This window comes from Malania oleifera, chromosome 4 (genome assembly GCF_029873635.1).
Source record: "Malania oleifera isolate guangnan ecotype guangnan chromosome 4, ASM2987363v1, whole genome shotgun sequence".
Taxonomy (NCBI): Eukaryota; Viridiplantae; Streptophyta; class Magnoliopsida; order Santalales; family Ximeniaceae; genus Malania; species Malania oleifera.
Genome location: NC_080420.1, coordinates 45,416,859 through 45,432,534, shown reverse-complemented (window position 1 = coordinate 45,432,534; position 15,676 = coordinate 45,416,859). Strand labels below are relative to the sequence as shown.

The 15,676-nt window shown below is 35.4% G+C and overlaps 1 protein-coding gene and 1 long non-coding RNA gene across 2 annotated transcripts; one reads left to right on the top strand and one right to left on the bottom strand.

Moving 5' to 3' along the window:
- Positions 1–1,736: 1,736 nt before the first annotated feature.
- On the bottom strand, positions 1,737–2,291 carry LOC131152622 (uncharacterized). Its single transcript, XR_009136066.1, has 2 exons — positions 2,073–2,291; positions 1,737–1,931 (listed from the first exon to the last, which is right to left on the bottom strand). It is a non-coding gene; the product is annotated as an uncharacterized LOC131152622 (long non-coding RNA).
- A 911-nt stretch (positions 2,292–3,202) lies between these two features.
- Positions 3,203–13,723, top strand: LOC131153781 (uncharacterized). Its single transcript, XM_058106241.1, has 9 exons — positions 3,203–3,258; positions 4,020–4,110; positions 4,184–4,258; positions 10,332–11,190; positions 11,341–11,705; positions 11,772–11,841; positions 12,018–12,727; positions 12,800–13,324; positions 13,397–13,723. Exons 1-9 carry the CDS (start codon positions 3,203–3,205, stop codon positions 13,721–13,723), a joined length of 3,078 nt encoding a protein of 1,025 aa, XP_057962224.1.
- The last annotated feature ends 1,953 nt before the right edge of the window (positions 13,724–15,676 follow it).

Here is a 15,676-nt window from a genome sequence, read left to right as displayed (position 1 = left end):
ACATACATTTATATTTGTACATGTATACACAATACACATACTGATGCATGCACTAAAACACAATACATCAATATGCATGCACTAAACCCTAAGCACATATAAATTGTATATTAATACACTTAAAAGTTCGACCGTTCTGCCACCCCTACACTACGCACGGATGTGTTCTAATGTTGAATCATCTAGTTGTACAGCAAAACAGAGCTTATGTATTTTTATTTTTATTTTTGATCAAATAGTAAATGCATATTGATCAAAGTATGATCCCCAGGCAATACAAGGAACCAAAGGTTCCAAACATACAAAAAGATACATCAACTTCCAAGGAACAAAGGTTCAATTATACTAAAATTACATCATAAGCCACACATGAGTTATATCAAAATTACATCAAAGCCTAGGCTAGGGGTCATTCAGTACAATTCATGCATAACTAGCTGTGTATTGCAAAGGACGAGAGCAGGATGTCAGTCTTGTTTCGGAGCCTAGTTTTCGCAACGACGTCATTCCACTACGAAACCAGGAGATAGCACGATCTAGTATTGCCTTTCTCCTTCTTCATGTCCCATTTTTTCAATCGAATGCCCATGAATTCATCAAAGTACTGTGCCTATGGGTGATCAACCATCATCAAGGGCACCTCCATGCCTGCCAGCCTCTTTTGAAATGCGTTGCGCTACGAGAGATAAGAGTCCCCCATCGTTAGAAATTTCGACTTGACTTTACGGAGTGGGATGGAGAGTTGATTGTGGTTCCTACTAACATCGGTGAAAAAGAGTTGTTTTTGGATGACAAGGACAACATCAATGCTGACAATCTAGGTGATGTGGTTTCTAGGCACAACCACTACAACAGCTACAGAATTAATATCACTAGTACTACATTCAATGGGATGATGGTGAGAGAAGACGATGTTACAACAACACTAGTACCATCATCATCCTAGTCAATGTAGTATTAGTACTAGTCATGCTATTAATTCTACAAATGTTGTAGTGGTTATGCTTGAAATGAGGCATTGTCTCAAAAACCGCATTACCTAGCTTGGCGACATTGACATTGTCCTCGTCATCCAAAAAAAACTCTTTTTTACCGATGTTAGAAGGAACCACAATCGGCTCTCCATCCCACTCCGTCAAGTCAAGTCGAAATTTCTAACGGAGAACTTTTATCTCTCACAAAAAGAAGCTGGCTGGCATGGAGGTGCCCTTGACGATGGTTGATCACCCACATGCACAGTACCTTGATGAATTCATGGGCATTCAATTAAAAAAGTGGGACACAAAGGAGAAAAGCAACACCAGTGAGTGCGTTTCAGAGTGGAATGACGTCGTTGCAAAAATTGGGCTCCAAAACAACGATGACATCCTGCTCTGGTCCTTCCGCTGCAATATACAGCTCTGTTTTGCTTATACAATATAGGTTCCATGTAGCTAGCTTTGTTTCTGATAATCTAGCTGAAACGCTTCCCTGTAAATGAACATTACATATGCAGTTCATTTTATAGTATTCTCTAATTTCCAGTAGTTTGATTTTGTGTAATTGCATGAGCTATGATTGTGATTACAGTATTTTTGTTTTTTTCCCATACCAAGCATAAATCTTCTGTCTGCCTAAATTGAGATATTGCATTGGTATTCCTGCTACATTTTAACAAATAACAGGCACAAAATAAATGGAAAAAAAATCTCAAACGACTTGTTGGGCACATAAACATAAAAGTAGGAAAAACACGATTTAAACAGAAAATATGTACATAGGCGTACTTACGCATTTATATAACAAGCTCAAGCAAGATCCAGAACACATTAAACATTTAAGAACAAATCCCGGCTGTAATAATAATAATACAAACGAATCAAAAGCAAATCCAGTTAAACCACTAGATAAACACTCGTCACCATCAGCACAGCACGTTCAAAGTACCAGATCTAAACACACACAAAACAGATCGAAATCATCAGGATCAATCAGCACAGGTACAAACAACAAGAAGAAAAATAGAAACAAGATGAACAGCAAAAAATAGAGCACAGAAATCAGAAACGGAGACGGAGGAAGAGAGATCCAACCTTTGAAACCTGAGGAGGAAGAAACTACTCTCACGCCGATGAAAGGAGAGAGCGACAGGGTTCAGAGAACGAAGCAGAGAAGTGATGGGGGTCTGCGTATGGATTAAAAGGCGAGAGGAGTGCTATGGGTCGGTTAGGGCTTCTCTCTGGTCCGCTGGATTTTGAGATCCGACGGTCACCAACTCGGAATCTCACAGCCGTGGATAGCGCCCTATTGTGGACGGTTGGTATGGCATTACCTTCTATTTACACTGCGAAATTACAATACGAATTCCTGGTCCATTCTTTTTTCTTTTTCTTTTTCTTTTTCTTTTTTTTAATAATTTTTTTCAAACGAGGTACTGATTTCCTGTTTTGTTGATTTTTCTTTTCATTCTTATTTCCTAATTTACTATTTTCTTGTTTTCAAATTTTAACTTTTTAGTATTGCATTTTTTGTTTTTTAAAAACATTTGAATTTCTATTTCCATTGGTAAACCCTTCTCCACTTCGAACTTGTTTTTTCTAAAATTTTCTTATTGAATTTATCTTTTTCCATTTTTTATTTTTAATTTTTGGAATTTTATGTTATTATTTTTTTACAAAAATTTTGGTTGATTTTATCTTTTTCTATCTATTTGCTTGCATTGGGATATGATCAAAATTGTTATTAGAACTTACATGCAGAATATTACTTATTATTAATTTAAAAAATATATACACACATTATGGGAAAATAATTTTGTCCACACTACTAGCATGTTTGTTATTACTATTATTATTATTGTTGTTGTTGTTATGTTATTTTTTTTCTTAATCCATATATTTTTAAAAAATTATGTTAATTTTTGAAAATATTATTGGACAATAATAAAGTTGGAAGAAACAAGAGGATATCTTTATTTTTTTTAGTAATAATAGTTACAATAGTAGTAGTAGTACTAAAAAAATAATAAAAAATAATAATAATAATAATAATAATAATATACAGGGATCTTTGGGAATCTTTCTGGTGGAGCGGAATGAAAAGAGAGATTGCAAAATTTGTAGCACAGTATTTGACATGTTAGTAGGTGAAAGCTAAACATCAGAGACCGGTGGGGTCTTTGCAGCTGTTGTATATTTTTGAGTGGAAGTGGAAGCATATAACGATGGATTTTTTGTCACTGGGTTACCACCAGTACTATGTGGACAGGACACCATCTGGGTAGTTGTGGATCGACTTATGAAGACTACCCACTTCCTGCCTATCAGAGTTAACTACTCTTTAAACTGATTGGTTAAGTTAAACATTCAGGAGATAGTGAGGATGCATGACATACCAGTGTCCATAGTTTCAGATCGAGACTCATGGTTCACATCTCGTTTTTGGAGGAGTTTATAGGAGGCCATGGGTTCTTAGTTATCATTTAGCACAACATTTCATCCTTAGACAGATAGACAGACGGAGAGGACGATACAGGCATAGGAGGATATGCTCTGAGCATTTGTGCTGAAGTTTGGAGGCAATTGGTTACGGTTTATACCATTAGTCGAGTTTGCATATAATAACAACTATCAGACCAGCATTGGGATGACACCATTTGAGGCATTGTATGGCAAGAAATTTCAATCCCCATTGTACTGGAATGAGATTGGGGAGAGACAAATATTAGGGCCAGAGCTGATGTAGCAGACTCGGGATAAAGTTGGACTTACCAGGGACAGGATCAGAACAGTGCAGAGTCGGCAGAAAAGTTATGTAGATACTCGCCGACGAGAATTAAAGTTTAACATTGGAGATCATGTGTTTCTGTGGATGGCACGGTTAAAAGGAGTTAAGAGATTTGGGCGAAAGGGTAAATTGAGTCCTAGGCATATTGGATCATTCTAGATTCTTGAAAGAGTGGGTCTAGTTGCCTACAAATTGGCTTTACCACCAGCTTTGTCAATAATTTATGACGTATTTCATGTTTCCATGTTGAGAAGATACGTCTCAGATCTCTCCCATGTGATCAAATATGAGACACTGGAGTTCAGTGATGCTTTGTCATATGAAGAAGCGCCAGTACAGATTCTGGTATGAAAAGAACAAAAACTAAGTACGAAAAGCATACCATTGGTGAAAGTTCTGTGATGCAACCATGCATTAGAGGAAGCTTCTTGGGAATCAGAAGAGTGGATGCGCCAGAGATACCCACAGTTGTTTGATGGGAACCAGGGTTAAGGTATGTGTTTTGATTTGTATAGTGTAGGATAGTTAGAGTTTTGGTTTTGATAAGAATGGTTTTGGGGAGAATTTTCTTTCAATAGCTGTAATCTCTCAGAACTCTTATGTAACCACGGTATTCCTCCGCCATAAGTGAGAGTGATTAATAAAATGGTGGTGTTTTTCTTTAAGAATGGAAATGTGGTGAATGGAAAATTTTGAGGACAAAATTTTATAAGGAGGGGAGAATGTAGAGCCTCGAAAAATTAAATTAATAAAAGAAATGAAGAGAATTAAAAAGGGATTCTTTTTTTTAATGGGAGAGAAAATAAGGTTTCGTCGATGAACACGGGGTCTTTGTCGATGAATGTCCAATAGATTTCGGCGATGAGATACACGTGTCTCATCGACGAGAGATTACTGAGAGAGTTTTGGGAATTTCAGGTTCGTCAACGAAATGGATCCCTCGTCGACAAAGTGCCTTCATGTATTCGTCGACGAATCACTTGAATTCATCGACAAATCCCAAGCTATAAGGGGTGGAACCTCTCATTTCAGCGTCATACTCTCTCTCTCTCTCTCACTCACTTTCTCTCTCTAGAACCACGGTCCCCTCCTTTTCTCTCTTCGTTTCCATTTCGTTAAAGCCCAGATTGACAACCGGGAACTGCCACGGGGTTCTTGGAAAGATTCTTTGCAACATAGGCGGAATAGATTTCCAGTTTGGAGTTTTGGGGTATCATCCCAAAATCATGATAAGTAAGAGATTTAAAGGTATTATAGGTTATTTGGAGTATATGAAATGTAGGTAGTATTATACATAAATTATTGTGGGAAATGAGCTAACTGATTTGGTAAAAATGTGATTTTTAGGCTTTTGAGTTGGGAATGCCAAGGAGTGTCAAAATTTGGGTATTAGTGGACCTCTCAATAAGTCAGGTAAAGGGAATAAATTATAGCAGTCTTTTTATGGAAATTATGGATTGAAAAATATGTGAAAATGGTGTATGGTATTTTTCCTGAAATTTATTATGATATAAATATCAAATAAAATATGTGTGGCATATCATTTATATTGAGAAATGTTTAAACTGGGTTAAATGATTTACCCTGTGAAATATGTGATACTGAAATGTGTTTTTATATGAGCACTGAAATGTGAAAAAATTATGAAAGTGAAACACACTTGAAAATGTATCTTCTAAGAAAGGATAAAATGTGAATTATGGGAATGTGTATTAAGAAATATTGAATTACATGAAATGAAGTATGTATATGTTATTATGAGATGAAATGATTTTTGAACCAGTGAAATGAGTTGAGAATATTGAATATGTGAAATGAAAAATATTGCAATGATATTTCTGCAATATGCAAAATGAGAAATGTGAATATAAGAAATATGATTATGGGAAATGTGAATATATGAAATGAAAATATTGCAATGATATTTCTGCAATATGAAAATGAGAAATGTGAATATGAGAAATATGATTATAGGAAATGTGAATATGTGAAATGTGAATATTGCACCGTTAATTTTGTAATATGAATATTAAATTGTGAGAAATGAAATGTGAAATTCCGAAAGGGGAATATAGACATGTGATTGATGAAATACCAATGCCATATAATGATTGCTAGTATGTGGTATTGATAACCTTGATGGATGGATATGGAAACCTTAATTATGGGTTGTGATATTGAGAGCACGGTACCGTTGCTAGTGGTGTTAGTGCCAACCACACGGACTCGTGGAGCGTGTGGCGTGACAGTCAACTGAGCTGTATAGTAGAGTTGTTGTACCCCCTAAGTTCGGATTAGGGCTTTTGGCCGGTCAGCTATACTTCAGATACGAGATATGTGATGATATTTGACCTAACTGGGTCGGCCAACCGTGGTTAGGTCCTGTCTTCGGGCCGCACAATCCTATTCATAGGGGGAAGCATGACATGGAGTAATATCCTCAGGACATCCATGAGTACAGGCACGAATGTATCGGTTATAGTGACATCATGAGCTTGATGTGGAAATGGAAATGGAAATGAAAATGAAATGATAATGGAAATGGAATGAAAGTGGAAATGAAATGGGAATGGCAACGAGAAAGAAAATTGGAAATGAAATAATGTGAGTTAATAAATAATTAAAACGAAGTAAAACACACCGCCTGAGGGCTTACTAAATAAGATGTGTGCTTTAATAAGTATCAGTTGCAGCTGAACCCGAATTAATCGGGCTAGGTTGCAAACGATATCTAGGCAAAGGGAAGCTACTTGTATGGGCGGGTAAGCTTCCCTATTCTCAGGAACTTTGCCAGTAACTTGGGATTCAAATGAATGATTTTGGAAATGGAAGTAAAAGCTTATGAAAACTTGCGTTTTATATCTATATGATTATGATTATGGGAATGGTATATTTTCTCAAAAGATATTATTATTGAAATGAATATGTGTTATTATATAATGACTCTCATATTGCCACACACTGTAAATAATTTATTCCGTCTCATTGAGTTGTGTCTCACCTAATTATTTAAATATTTCAGGAAACCAAGCTAGAGACGGTGATAGAGCTCCGAGGTAGAAGGGAACAGATACCCTGAGTAGTCAGGGTGAGTAATTTGTACTAGGGAGGTTTGATTTCCTTAAAGTTTTTGTGGTTGACTTGTACGTATGGATGGTAGTACTCTGGTATGTGTATTTGTTGTGGTATGTATGTATATATTTATGAAATGACTTTCGCTGTTATTATCATGTATATGAGTATGATTGTATACCCAATACCCACTTTCATATCGGGTTATGTATTTTGGTATCAGTGGTTAACGTGGCTAATTTATGGTTATATGTGATATTTACATGGAAAAAAAATAGTATGAAAAATTGCGGCATCACACGAATGGCCATCCCATAGTTGGTCTAGACTCCAAGTGGGAACTCTACACTTCACTAGCCCACTCAAGTATTCAATACAAACACTCTCCCAGAGACGTGTGGTTGCACTAAGCTCTTCGTTACTGTAATTGTCGTGCCGAGCGATCTATGGTCCATCAGAGTTCTTAAACCATACATTACAATTTAACAATACTCGTGGTCTATACGCCACAATAATTATTTACTATACATGCATTCTTTTCAACCATTCCAAAAATTAATATACTATCAACACATTTCCAGTATATCATTATATCAAACCATAAAACTCATAGCTTTAATTAAGCAATAAAATTCTTTCTCATGCCACACAATTTGAGTGTTTCTTATAATTATATAAACTACTGGAAAACAAGTCATTTTATACCCAATATCTATTTTACAGAAAATACAGGTTTAATTATCTCCACCATTTATTTAACTCAAAATACGTATTTAAAGGAAAAACGCAAACAACCAACTCTACTTAATTTAATTCTTTACAAAATACGTATAATAAATCAAACCAATAATTTTAACCAGTCAAATCATTCAGAAAATCTACTACATTAATAATCCAAAAATCAAATTCTTTAATTCAATCGGTTTAATTTTAAAATAACAATTATTATAAAATTCCTAAGCTTACAAACACCAATATAATTAAATCATAATAATAATAATACTCCAAAATCCAATTTCAATATGTCAGAATATTCTAAAAAACATGTATATAACTCTTGTAATCTCATTTAACAATTTAATCGGTTAAATTATAAAAATTCGTGACATAATTTATTCCCTTTATCTTATTCCAGGAGTGATGTCTACGACGCTCCTATGACAAATTCACTCCGGTTAAAATGCTGGTGGTCGAATTTGGAACCCATGGATACTTCATGTTCTTCAATCGGCACACGATTCGTCGAAAAAATTGAGGAGAGAGAGAGAGTGACGGTGAGGAGAGAGAAATGGAGAGAGTATGGAGAGAGAGGGACCCCTAGGTGTATTTCGGGAATACTTCCTTAAGAAGTATCCTTAGGTTTTATATATATATATATAACCTTATAATATTACTTTATATTATATTAATATGTTTATATATTATATTATTTAATTAATAATTCTTATTATTAATTAATTATTTAATCATTAAATTTAATTTAATTCATTTTTTTTAGGATCACTACATCTAAATATTTTTGGGATCGTTACAGTAACTAATTTTAAACAAAACAAATCATGTAACTAATTTTTTTATTATTATTTTCAAAAATATTAGAAAATTGAAAACAATATATGATTTTATAATTATTTGAAAATATATAAATGAAAAACGAATTGTTTTATGCAACTATAGAAATCGTTAATTTCCCAAAATTTTTAATACAACAACAACAGCAACAACAACAGTAATAAAACCAAGCCTTAGTCCCACTAAGTGGGGTCGGTTATATAATATTTTTCCGCCAATTTATGTGATTATTGACTATTTCTTTTGATAGATTCAAGGATATTAAATCCTTACTCACTATCTCCTCCTAAGTTATTTTAAGTCTACCCCTACCCCTTCTACTACCCCCCACAGTAACTAAGTCACTCTTCCTCACAAGTACATTATGTGACTTATGTTACAAGTGTTTATATCATCTGAGTCATCACTTTCTTATTTTATCTTCTATAAGAGTTACACTTAACTTATCACAAATATGTTCATTTCTTAATTTATCTTTCAATGTTATACTACTCATCCATTTAAACATTCTCATCTCGGCAACTTTTTACTTTTTGGATATTATGTTTCTTCATCGCCCAACATTCTGATCCATATAACATAACTGGTCTTATAACTGTCCTATAAAACTTTCCTTTCAATTTTAACGGTATTTTACGATCACATAGTACACTAGAAGCACTTCTCCATTTTACCCAACATGTCTTTTACTCTATGCATTATATCATCTTCAATTTCTCCTTCAACTTACATAATAGATCTAAGGTATTGAAATCTACAAGTGCTGATATTTTTATAATTATTTAAAAAATAAAATATATTCCCCACAATTAAACAAACTCTTAAGTGTCTTTATTTATGTGCCCAATTCAATTAAACAACCCCAGGTACCCCTATATGGAATTGCATTGCATACATGGCACCTTGGATAGATAGTCATCAAATTAATTTAGTGCAAGTCCATTTTAATTCCCTAGCCAAATAACCAATAAATCAAAGCAATTCAACTCAACAAAGGAAATTTTATTTACTGTAAAAAAAAAATAAAGAAAAAAATAAATAGAAATATTAGCCCCAACTTTTATTCCTCTGTTTTTTCTTTTGTACAAATATATTCTTTTTCTTGAGTTTCCATTCATTTTCATTTTTTTTTCTTTATACAATGGGGTATTGATTTCCTATTTTGTTGATTTTTTTTTTATTTCTTGTTTTAAATTTTTTAATTTTTAAAATTTTAAAATTTTAAATTTTTATTATTTCATTTTTTTGAATTTTGAATTTTTGTTTTTTTTTCTTTTCTTGTTTTCTCAGCCATTTCTCTTCTTTCTTATTTCAAAAAAAAAAATTAAACTAAAGATACCGGCTTTCTATTTTCTTGGCATGTTCATTTTTTAATTTAATTTTTTATTTTTTATATTTTATTTTCCAACAGCTTTTTATTTAAAATTTGCACTAAGGACACTACTTTCCTAATTTACCATTTACTTGTTTTCAAATTCTTTCAAATTTTTAACTTTTTAGTATTATATTTGTTGTTTTTTCAAAAAAGGAATTTCTATTTCCATTGGTTTTACTTTTCTTGACTTCCAACTTGTTTTTTCTAAAATTTTCTCAATGAATTTATCTTTTTCTATTTTTTTTATTTTTAATTTTTAAAATTTCATGTTATCATTTTTTACAAAAATTTTGGTCGAGTTTTGTTTATGAAATTGCTATGTCGTGTTGGCGTGAGCTGTCATTGTAAACAACCAAGAGAGATTTGAGGCATTTGAAATTTGTAACATCCCATAAATCAGGGTGGTTAGCTTGAGTCTAGGAGATGAAAAACTGTATAGTAAAGTTAAGTTTTTTATATATAAGAAAGGAAAGACGGTTGAAAAAAAAAAAAAAAAAGGATGAAGAAGGAGTAGAATACAAAAGACAGATTTTTTACATGGTATCAGAACCAAACGAGTTCTGACTTCCCATATTGCATCCTAACCATACCTCTATTCATAGCAGACTCTAATGATCTGAACTCTTCTGGCGACACGTCCAATCTCTCTAATTCTATCCTTGAATTGACTTCAAGGACGACCGAGGTTTTGAACAACACTCAGACCCCAACCATCACCACTGAAACATCCGCTGCTCCGATCGGCATTAAGTTGGATGGTTCCAACTATGCACCGTGGTCCCAAGTTGTTGAGATGTATATCTATGGCAAGGATAAACTGGGGTACATTAATTGCGACTTTCCCCAGTTGCTATCCACTGATCCCTCCTTTCGCAAGTGGCGCACCGATAACACCATTGTTAAAGGTTGGTTAATTTCTTCCATGGATTCGTCCTTGATTGGCAATTTTATTCGGTTTTCTACGGCAAAGGCGGTTTGGGATTCCATTGCCACTACCTTCTTTGATGGTAGTGATACATCACAAGTGTATGATCTTCGATGCCGTGTGACACGGCTGAAGCAAGCCGCTGGCTCGTTGGAAAAATATTATACTGAGTTGCAGGGTTTATGGCGTGAAATTGATTTTCGCCGGCCAAATCCTATGGAATGCTCTGTTGATATTCAGCATTATAATCTGATCATTCAGGAAGACCGTGTTTATGTGTTTTTGGATGGTCTTGACGATCGGCTAGACAAAATACGAGCTGATGTTTTGCAGATGAAACCATTTCCTACTGTCGAACAAGCGTATGCGCGTGTTAGACGGGAGGCTATTCGACAGCAGGTTATGACTACCCATGACCCCGATGGGCTCCAGGGGGCTGTCTTGGCCTCAAAATCACGTACGTTAAGCACCTCTGCCCCTGGTAAATCTTCCAAGCCCCGAAACTCCACTGATTCGAAAAAATGTTCTCATTGTGGAAACCAGAAGCACACACGTGAAACCTGCTTCAAATTGCATGGGTACCCTAATTGATGGCATGACCTTCAAGCCCGTAAACATCCTACTGGAACAGGAACGAATGGAAATTCAGGCACAGCTGCTGTATTTGTTGCAGAGCCTCCTCTCTCCCTTATACAACCAACTGCAACGTCCACGGAAGCTCCTCCTAATTTGAACTCAGGTATCCCTGATCTTGCTCTTCCTACCTCCCATCGAGATGCAGACTGTAGTGCATGGCTTCTTGACTCGAGGGCCACTGACCATATGAATTTTGCTACCTTGGACTTCTCTCAGACCTCTCTTCCGCGACACACCAGCATAGCCAATGCAAATGGTGTTATCTCACCAGTCACTGGCATTGGTTCTGTGACTTTATCTCCATCCCTGCATTTATCTAATACTTTACTTGTTCCATCTTTATCCCATAAATTGTTGTCTGTAAGTCAGCTTACTACAGACCTTGGGTGTGTTGTGCTTATTCATCCCAATTTCTGTTTTATTCAGGATATTCTCACCAAGGAGATAATTGGGCGTGGTACTAAGAGGGAGGAATTATATTATGTGGAAGACTTTAGTATCGGCCAGACCAATCACATGAACCATCCATATGCCGATAAAGAGACACTACTTTGGTTGTGGCATCGATGCTTAGGACACCCATCTTTTCCTTATTTGAAGCATGTTTTTCCTGATTTGTTTAAGCATTTACAAACTCTTGATTTGAAATGTGACACTTGTATTTTGGCTAAGAGCCATCGGCTACTTATCCTTTAAGCATGAATAAAAGTGACACTCCATTTACGTTAATTCACTCTGATGTATGGGGGCCCTCACCTGTTACTAATATGTCTGGCTTTCGTTGGTTTGTGATTTTTGTGGATGATTGTACTCATATGACATGGTTTTACTTGATGAAACACAAAGATGAGGTTCTTAGTGTGTTTGAAACATTCCATGCTATGGTTGGTACTCAAAACGGTGCCACCATGAAGGTTCTTCGCTCTGATAATGGTGGTGAATATGTCAATAAGCACCTTAAAGCGTACTGTACTCAACATGGTTTAATTCATGAAACTTCATGCTCACAAACACCTCAACAGAACGGTGTTGCTGAGAGGAAGAATAGACATGTTCTTGAGACTACCCGTGCTTTGCTTCTCGGTGCTCATATGCCCAAACGTTTTTGGACCGATGCCGTCTCAATTGCTGTCCATCTTCTTAACCGAATGCCTTCCAAGGTTTTATCCTTTAAGACACCACTCCAATGTCTTTCTACTTATGTGTCACTACCTACTGCACTAATGCTTCCTCCTCGCGTCTTCGGGTGTGTTGTCTATGTGTATCTCCACAAGAACCAACGCACTAAGCTTGATCTGTGTGCATGTCGATGTTTGTTTTTGGGCTATGGCGTCCATCAGAAAGGGTATCGGTGCTATGATCCTACCACCCGAAGACTCTATGTGACTATGGATGTCCAATTCTTGGAGACTGATATGTTCTTTTCCTCTTCGACACCTACTTCTCCTCTTTAGGGGGAGATACATAATGAAGAGTTGAATTGGTTCCAACATGAGGCGCCAAATGAGTTTGATTGGTTGGCGCCAAATGAGGGGCCACGTGAACATGAGGGGCAGGCTGGGCCGAATGATAACTTAGGCATTGTGAACTGTGAAGCTGAGATATATCGTACTGCAGAGCATGCAACATCTGAGACTGAACCTATATCCCCTCCCTCTGAAGTGCCAGCCGAATCATCTCCTCAGAATACTCCTGAGGTGCGTAATGTTATTACAACCTTACATACCGATGATATAGATGCTTCTGTGGGTTATGTCTTACCTCACAGGTACAATCGTGGTAAGCCACCTAATAGATGCTCTCCAGATATTAAGGAACGAAGGTCAAGGTATCCTATTGCTAACTATGTATCCACTAAGGAACTCTCTGAATCGATTAAGAAATTTGTACAAGAACTCTCTATATGTCAAATTCCTACCAATGTTCATGAGGCATTGGCAGATCCAAGATGGACCCGAGCTATTGAGGAAGAAATGGAGGCACTACTAAAAAATGATACATGGACTCTTGTTCCATTACCTAAAGGAAAACAAACTGTGGGGTGCAAATAGGTGTTCTCCATTAAACACAAAGCAGATGGATCTATTGAATGGTACAAAGCACGACTGGTAGCAAAGGGATATACGCAGACATATGGTGTCGATTATCAAGAGACTTTCTCACCTGTAGCTAAGCTAAACACAGTTAGGGTATTATTGTCTCTTGCGGCAAATCTTGATTGGCCTTTGCATCAATTTGATGTAAAGAATGCTTTTCTCGACTGTGATCTCCAAGAAGAGGTTTATATGGATGTTCTTCCTGGTTATACAACATCTTCAAAGAATGGAGTGGTATGCAAATTGCAGCGAGTGTTGTACGGACTGAAGCAATCACCATGAGCGTGGTTTGGAAAGTTTAGCTTGGCAATAAAGAAATATGGCTTCCAACAAAGTAACTCTGACCATACTTTGTTCTTAAAGCATCAGTTAGGCAAGGTAACTACTTTGATAGTTTATGTAGATGACATTATTATTACAGGAGATGATGAAGACGAAATCTCTCTGCTTCAAAAGCAATTAGCAACGGAATTTGAGATGAAAAATCTAGGAGGACTCAAGTATTTCTTGGGAATTGAAGTTGCCAGGTCTAAGAAAGGCATATTTCTCTCCCAACGGAAATACATATTAGATTTGCTAACCGAAGTAGGGATGTTGGAGTGTAGGCCTGCAGACACCCCCATAGTTCAGAATCACAAACTTGAAGTCATCCCCGGGCAAGGGACTTATGTTCTCAAAACATAACAGTCAGCCGATGGTTTATGGGTATACGGATGCAGATTGGGCAGGTAATATCACTGACAGAAAGTCTACATCAGGATATTTTACATTTGTTGGAGGAAATTTTGTAACTTGGAGAAGCAAGAAACAAAAAGTGGTAGCCTTGTCAAGTGCTGAAGCTAAGTTTAGGGGAATGGCTAAAGGTCTTTGTGAACTCCTTTGGCTAAGAAAGCTACTCACTGAAATCGGGTTCGCCCTCACTTCCGAGATGGATCTCTTGTGTGACAATAAAGCTGCAATTGCCATTTCTCACAATCCTATTTAACATGATCGTACTAAACATGTGGAGGTAGATCAACACTTCATCAAAGAGAATCTTGAAGCAAAAACAATTAGGTTTTCGTTTGTGAAATCCGAAGATCAATTGGCAGACATCCTTACAAAAGTTGTATCTAGCAAGGACTTCTACAACTCACTTGACAAGTTGGGCATGCGAGACCTCTATGCATCAACTTGTGGGGGAGTGTTGGCGTGAGCTGTCATTGTAAACAACCAAGAGATTTGAGGCATTTGAAATTTGTAACATCCCATAAATCAGGGTGGTTAGCTTGAGTCTAGGAGATGAAAAACTGTATAGTAAAGTTAAGTTTTTTATATATAAGAAAGGAAAGACGGTTGAAAAAAAAAAAGAAAAAAGGAGGATGAAGAAGGAGTAGAATACAAAAGACAGATTTTTTAGATGTCGTAGGCTCGAATGTAAAACTTATGCTCTTACTAACACTAATTTTGAAATTTGAAACTCACATCATAAAAAATGAGCACCAAAATACAACTGAACCTATTTATTCCAAATCCATTTTATGTTTCACTCTCACTTCCAAGTTCTAACCTAAATCTGTAAATTGATTCAACTCTACCTTACTAAGAACATGTTAAGAACTTGTATTAGAGTCTATTGCAAACTTACAACATTTTTATTTCTCAACTTCTTTAAGAACACTTCAAGCAAAGGTATACACATACTCCTCCTCTACTTTAGACCTGATTTGATATTGTATATTGAGCTTTCACGGTGACAAAATTCGAGAACTAAAATTTATGGCTTTCACTTTTGGCAACTTTTGTTGTCAAAGTTCTTTAATATCCAAAATTCACTTTTATGGGTTAAATCATTCATCATATACGCAATATTTAATTAAAATTAAAATCTAATGACCATGCAAATTTAAACTATATTAAAATAAAAATATCCATAAATTGCTAAAACCTTGAAAAAATAATAGAAGTCATTCTAAAGATATATTTTTTTTTACCTCTTTTCAATTATTGTGTACAATAAAATTATTCTTAAAGCAGAGAAAAGTTTAAATTATAATAATTAAGTATAACAATTCTAGTTAATTAATTTATGTGTTTTATTATAATAATTTTTCAAATTTGTATTATTTTGCATTTTCATTATTTTTTTAAAATATTATTTGATACGGTGAGTTCAATTGAGATTTTTAATTTTGTTTTAGTTTCTGGTTTTTAGTTTTCATTTCCATAATTTTATATAATCATATCAAATGGCCT